The sequence below is a fragment of the Cheilinus undulatus genome, linkage group 15 (genome assembly GCF_018320785.1).
Source record: "Cheilinus undulatus linkage group 15, ASM1832078v1, whole genome shotgun sequence".
In the NCBI taxonomy this organism is placed as follows: domain Eukaryota; kingdom Metazoa; phylum Chordata; class Actinopteri; order Labriformes; family Labridae; genus Cheilinus; species Cheilinus undulatus.
Genome location: NC_054879.1, coordinates 3,591,585 through 3,599,084, shown reverse-complemented (window position 1 = coordinate 3,599,084; position 7,500 = coordinate 3,591,585). Strand labels below are relative to the sequence as shown.

The 7,500-nt window shown below is 41.0% G+C and overlaps 1 protein-coding gene across 1 annotated transcript in view; it reads right to left on the bottom strand.

The window, feature by feature from the left end:
* stxbp5l (syntaxin binding protein 5L) overlaps positions 1 to 7,500 on the bottom strand; it is a 160,931-nt gene that overhangs the window by 125,772 nt on the left and 27,659 nt on the right. Inside the window, exon 2 of the mRNA XM_041807110.1 lies at positions 7,275 to 7,372. Coding sequence (XP_041663044.1) covers positions 7,275 to 7,372 — 98 coding nt within the window. The remainder of the gene's footprint in view (positions 1 to 7,274; positions 7,373 to 7,500) is intronic.

Here is a 7,500-nt window from a genome sequence, read left to right as displayed (position 1 = left end):
GATTTGATGCAAACCACAAGTTTCATTTGAGAGACTTCCTGTGAAATGGTTGATAACGAATTACTCACCAATAAAGAAATGACCCAGTTGTGTCACTTCCTGTTGCCAGTGGAGGTGATACATCAAAACAGTTAAATTAACCTTTGACATGTATAGAGGGGCAGACCTTGATCCTACATGTGAAATTTCAAGGCACATATTTAGTATGAGAGTTGCACAAACTTCCTGTCAAATTGGCGAGATATAAAATGCTTGCCATCACTAGTGAGACATAAGCTGGCACGCCAGATGGATGTGTTTCACACATCCATCTGGAAAACCTCTCATAGACAGTGTTTGGGAGGGGCAAAGCCTTTTAAAAAAAAAAACTCAGAGGCTGACTGGATGAACGTTCTGTCTGTCACGGGCCAATCAGAGCAACAAAACACATGACGTAGCCGCTACTAAGAAGTAAACTCCATAGAGAACTGTATACAAGAACCATGGAGACTGTAGACATGTCAGTACATGACTTTTGTCATTTTTGAAAAGAAAACAACTCACTGCTGTTCTTTATTCTTCTTTTCACGAAGAAATGTCATCAAGTTCTGATAAAACTTTAGCAGCATACACGCGAATGTCTTCCACCATAATTGCACTGGCCTCCTGTTGCTGCTTGCTTACATCACAACTCCGCTGCGCCCAGAAGTACTGCCCCTCGATGCTGATTGGTCCCGTCACTTTCTAACCAGGCCCAAACGGATCAGACAGGAGCTTTGCAAGATGGATTCGCCAGTGAGAAACACGGAAACGGGTGTATCCATCTTCTTAGCAAGGTTAGGTCATCAGGGGTCCTTTTAAGATTAACACCTTGAAGGATCTGCTCAAAATTTTGTTTGCTGCTAGATCTTCATGGGAAAAGATAAAAAAGCTCATGCACAAAATGCTTCTCAAAGTTTGACGTCTCACCACGGTACACATCTGGTTCTCTTAAAAATAACAGAGACGACTCCTACCAGGATGCCAGAATCTCTCAGATAATTGTTTCTGACACCTTTTGATCCCCCCCATCATATCACGCAGCGCTCACAGGATGCACATAAAAGTGTCGCCATGATGATGGATTATACATCATTAAACAAGAAGCTGTTTTTTGAAGGGCTTTAACCACTAGTGCTGCCATTAACAGAGATGAGCACAGTCAAGAACTTGCAAGGATGATTTTGGGTTAACAGAGGAGGCAAAGGGTCTCCTACGATTTTTAAAAAATTCAGCCCATGTGGTGAGTTGTACCTACAGTTGGGAAATTTCACAGACACTTGTACTTGTTTCATCACAGACCTCAGAGGATATAAGACATGATGTTTCACCCATTCACCCATCATTCCCAGGGAGGATTAACTTATTAAAGTCCGTCCATTTTTAAAGAAAAGCTCTGCTGACTTCACTGCCCAGTGTGTTTGCTGTGAGTCTGGTCTGAGTAAAGGATCTGATTGGCAGAGTAGAGTCACACGTGCCTAACTCAGAGCAAAGACAAGCTGCACAGTTTGAAATCGACTCCTGCTTCAAATGGGACACATGGAAATTAGCATGTTAGCCTCGTACTGGGACTGGGAATTGTTTGTGCAGACCACAACTCCATACTGAACATGGGGCCCAGGCACGAACTGGTCTTTATCAAAGAAATGCATGCGGTACTGTATGTTTCAAAAAGCCAAGTCAAGACTTAGTAATATTTTCTGACTTGCTTGAGTCAATTTCTCTGTGCAATCTTCTTTCATGTTGGCACATGAGAGGTCAGAGAGTTTTGACCTTCTGTGTTTCATGGATATCTCTGAAGCAGCCTATTTAGTGGAAGATGTAGCTTAGTAAAGGAAAATTGTGCCAAAGACCTGTTATGTCTTAAGTACCCTGTAGTGCCTATGAAAAGTGTTCACCCTGTTGGATATTTTGCCCTTTATTTATTTCATAAATCAATCATTATCAATATAATTTGGCTTTTTTGACAGAAAATAAAGAAAATGCTTTAATACAAAGTAATGCCAACTTAATGAAAATATGTAATGTAAAATAAGTGACTGCGTACACATTCACCCCTTTTCAACTAACTGATCATATTTAACAGAGGTCTGGTAAATTTGTGCTATAGCCTCACAATTAGTGAAATGGGGATAACTTGGGTGCAGAGAACGTGTCGCAGTGATTGCAGTATAAAGACACCAGTGTCTGGAAGTTCCAGTCACTGGTTAATCAGTATTCCTGGCTACCATGACACCATGAAGACAAAAGAACCCTTCAAGCTACTCAGAGAAAAGGTTATTGAACAGTGTAAGTCAGGGCATGGATACAAAAAAATTTCCAAGGTGTTGAACATCTCCAAGAGTTAATTTAAATCCACCATTACATAATAGAAGGAATATGGCACATGTGTAAATCTGCCTGGATCAGGCCGTCCTCACAAACTGAGATGGGAGAGACTCTGCAGACAACAACTGCTGGCCGGGTTCTTCACCAGACAAAGCTTTATGGGAGAGTGGCAAAGAGAAAGACACTGTTGAAGAAAACTCAGATTCAATCTGGACTAGAGTTCACCAAAAGGCATGTATGAGACTCTATGGCAGTGGTTCCCAACCTTTTCCAACTCAGGGCCCACTTTTAAGTCTCAAAAATTTTCGTGGCCCACCTCCAACCCCATAAATACGGCGGCCATATAATACGTTCTCAGAGCACTTTTCTTATTAAAGACTGAACATAAAGGACTGAACTGAATACAGGAGACACATGTTGAAAGCTCCACAGTCACTAACACAGCATCTGTAACATGTTGCAACACCTTCAGTATTACAGTTTTCAAGGAGCTGTCCACACAATAATCTCTAGATAACAACAAAAGTTCCTATCTCTCATTTGCTTGTCACATGTCTAATAATTAAAGGAAATAAAAATAAAATAATGAAAAGAATATTTGGACATTTTGAATATCCTTTTAAATGTAACTGAGTTTTAACATTTAAAACACCATTCTGTATATTTTTATTTTTATATAATTACATTTCCCCCTCCCCCTACAAAATCATACTATTTCGGAAATGATTTGGCGGCCCACTTGCAATACGTTTGTGGCCCACCAGGGGGGCATGGCCCACAGGTTGGGAATCACTGCTCTATGGTCAAATGAGAGAAAGTTCTTTGATCTGATGAGACCAAAATGGAGCTCTTCAGCCATCAGACTACACATCACCACAAAAACACCATCCCCACTGTAAAGCAGTGGCAGCATCATGCAGTGGGGATGCTTATCAGCAGCCGGACCTGCAAGGCTTATAAAGGGACAGGGTTAAATGACTTAGGCACAAAATAGGAAAATCCTGGGGATGATCTTAATCAGTCTGTAAAGCCGGCCACACACAACATGATAATTGTGCCAACTGTCAGTCAGAATCCTCCCTTCTAACCAAGGTCAGCGAATGCATGATTGGATGGTTCTTAAGATTATCTTCCCAGAATTCTCCTGTAGTGTGTGGTGTGTTACGAGTTACTTTTTCCCTCTCCGACTCGATTGGAGGCGCTCCGATTTAAGATCATGAATGTCAAACATGTTAAATGTTGTTTACTATCGTTGTCGTGGCAACGATAGTGGACGGTAGCACAAAAGATGGTGCCGGCAATGCAGAACTCAAAGAAAAGAAAGAAGTTTGTTGATTGTGGCAACATAATGTTTGACAACATGTACTGTAAAACATAACACAGATGAACTGACAACAGTGGGAGCTGGACCAAACGGCAACCATAAAGGACTTAGCATGAAGCTAACAGCTAACCACAGTTAGCTTTTATACTGCAAAGTCACGTTTGATTGTGCAAGATTTAAAGTTTTGAGAGAAGAGACCGGGCCGAGACTCTGATAGTAGGTGAACAGAATCTGTTAGTGTGTGTTGTGCTGAGTTGATCCTCTCATTCTATGACACACATTTTAAAAATAAAACTGGAAAATCAGAGATTATTTGTTTCCATGAGGAAGTCTCATACATTGCAAAAAATGGTTAAGAGTTAAAAAATCCTTCTGTGCGGCAGGCTTAGGAGAACTACATCTTGTGAGGAGATTTATTTTCCAGCAAGACAATGACCAGACACATAGAGTGAAAGCTACACAGACATGGTTAAAGAGAACAAGGTGAATATTCTGGAGTGGCCAGGTCAAAGCCCAGACCTCAGTCCAATAGAGAACTTGTGGCTGGACTTGAAAAGGTCTGTTTTGCAAAGAAGAATGGAATAAGATTGCGTTTTCTTGATGTGTGAGCCTGATTGGGACCTAACTGCACAGACTCAGCGCTACACTGTAAACCCGAATGAGTTCAGTTTACTTGAAAAATACTAGTAAACCGGTTACCTTCAAAAAACTAAGTAATGAAAGAGAAAAACATGTTCATTTAACTCAACATCTTAAGTAGTTACAACTATTATTGAAGATGTGTGACACCATGAATGGGGGCGTCAATGTTACAGACCACCTTGTCTGTATGTGACTGTATCTGTGGTTGAGAATAAATAAAAGCTGCTCATGCTTCCTGCGCAAGAGCTTGTCAAAATTATTCGACTTGTCTGGGAGCCATTACTCATCATTGCTTACCACAATATGAAACTAGAAAAGCACTCAGAAAACACAGACTTCCACCATTAACCCTTTCACCCAATAGTGAAGAGTACTTTAACAACATACTGGATCCCGACAGTGATCCAGATCAGCCAATTACTCCCTCCCTAGTGGGGAGGAGACACAGTGAGACAAAGTATTGGCCTTGCCACATGTGGAAGTCATGATGGGAGCATTGTCTGCCGGTGCCAACAGATGCACTGACAGTCTCACCCATGGTTTTTTGAAAATTTTGAAATAGCCCCTCCCCTGTAAGAACTAAACATCTTAAGTTATCTCAGCTTAACATGATCATTGCATTGCATCTTTCAGCTGAATAGTACAAGCAACTAATCTGGTTTAGTAACATCAACATTTAAAAAAAAAAAAACACGGAAGAATAAGTAATGATTACTAAAAAGTTTAAGTAGAAACAAAGTCTGGGTTTACAGTGTATGATCGCAGCCAAAGGTGCATCCACTACAGTGTTTCCCAACCAGAGCCACCACTACATGTACATAAGAAAAGCAGAGCCCCCCAGGAATCAAGAGAGAAGAAAAAATGACTCTCTGCCACCAAAAATCAACATAGATTTTAACTGTTTCACTGATAAAACCCTTAAAATACTTAAACTACGTACAAGCTGCTTTTTCATGGTTTCAGTCATATTTGCACATCTAATTTTGGCAGCCTCAGATTCAGAGAAGACAACCCCAAGATCTTTGCCACCTCCAGACCCAGACCCCAGGTTGGGAACCAATGACCTACTAAATACTGACTTGAGGAGGATGATTATTTATGCAAACACGTTTTCTTTAATTGACATTTTTTTGTATAAATCTGTTTTCAGCAACATTAAGGAAGGTTGTTTTTTGACCATGATTGAATTAATGAAATTAGTAAAAGGGTAATACATCCAAGTTACTGAGTTCTTTTTATGGGTCGTTAGTATCTAAAATGGTAGTATGTCGGTTACTATTCCTATAACTCTACTGTTGTTGCTTTCAGGAACATGCATGTGCAGAAGAGAGCAGGCAGGTTTCTGGCAAAGCAAGCAGGCTCCATGGAAACTCAAACATATTGATCCCTCTTCTCTATGTACATACTGTGCTTTGACCCTGGCAGACATGGAGGCCTACACACCATACTCAGCACCATGAAAGACTGGAACAACAGCATCCCACACAGGCATCAATACGTCATTTCTATGCTTGAGCTTTGAGCCCACTGAGATTAAAAAACATCTTTTGACAAACACTTGGTCATTCATGGCAGACAGAGAAAAAGAGACTGGGTACTTGGTTTAAACTGATGACAAAAATACAATCTAGAGAGGCAAAAAGACGCCTGATGCCAGGACAAACTATTCCACATCTTTAGAATAAGACTGACAAATTCAGGCAAATCCTACCAATCACTGAGAGCCAACACAGCTCCACAGAGGAGCATGAGCAGAAGATAAGCATGAGAAAAGCTCAGAAAAACACAGTCTATGGACAGAAGATGCCCAAAAGCTCCTGAGGAGAAGAAAATAAGGTTCCAAAGGCTTATGAGGGACAGAGGGAGGGTTACTGAACATAATGAAGCAGAAAGAAGAAGAGAAGGCCCTCAGACAGAAAACAATTGTTGGTGAGTCAGAATGAGAAAAACTAAATAAAGAGGGGTGTGTTTGGTAGAAAGTGCAGTGGGGTCTGTGAGATAGAGGAAGGCGTGTGCAGCATGTCAACATTTGGGTGGTTTTCTGTCTGAATGAAACCTTTGCCCTGATGCAAAGTCCAGCATTATAAGACATGTATAGAGGAAAGAAATGGACTAGAAGAGGTAAGAAATGAAGAATGCAATAAACATCTCTGGTCATGTTTGTGTAAACCAGCCAGAGCTGTGTCTTTTATCAGCGATTCCTTGCATTCATCTTTACCTCTCTGTTTAACATACAGCCCAATAGTTTCCATTTCTTTGCCTCTCTGTCAAATATTAACAGCATGTTAATCCCCTATGTCCCTACCTCTCCCCCTCCCTCTATCTTTCAACAGAGAAATCACTCTGGGTACCCATTTAATACCCTATTGGACAAGCTGGCTGCTGCTGCTGCATCAATAACGCTGGCTGAGGTTCCCTTAAGGAATACTGGAAAGCCTGAGTGTTTATGGCAGAGTAATCTCCTACCTTGGTTGCACTCACACGTCCTCTCTCATCTGTGTGACCGGGTGACCCAGGGGATGGGCTGTTGGATGGACAGTTCTGAGCCTGCGACATGACAGCCGAGCAACACAAATTGACAGGGCCAAATGAGGGATGAGAATCCATGGAAGGGGGGGAGGGGTGGAAGGAGGAGGGCCACTGCACTAGCAGTTCCATAGGTTTGTATTCAAAGACATGGGGAATACAGAGCATCTGTGGACAATCTTACCCTTCTCCTAGTTCAAGCCATTTTAAAATGTCGATCTTTTTGTAGTAATATCTGTTTCAGTTCTTTTTTTTTTTGATGATTCCCTGCCTGTTTTTTTAATGCAATGACGAAAAATGCTGATGAAAAGGATTATTTGCAGTGTTTTTGTTGTTTGAATGTGCAATAAAGAACAGAGCCATGTGTTTATATGGTTTGCAATGTGTTGCTGATTAACTGAAGGGGGAAACAGAGTAAATCAGATGTGAAGGATACATCCTAACACCTCCTGATCTGGAGCCAACTGCGAGGATCTTCTGCACCGGGTCAAAGGCCAAAGCTGTGGGCTGGTAGGGGAAACCATGACGCACAGTCTGCAAGTGAAACATACACAAAAAAATTACTAAACAAAAAAAAAAAAAACATTTTAAAATCATAAGATATGGAATATTTATGATCATTGTGATGTATAGGTAAAACTTTTCATTCCAGTATGTTGTGA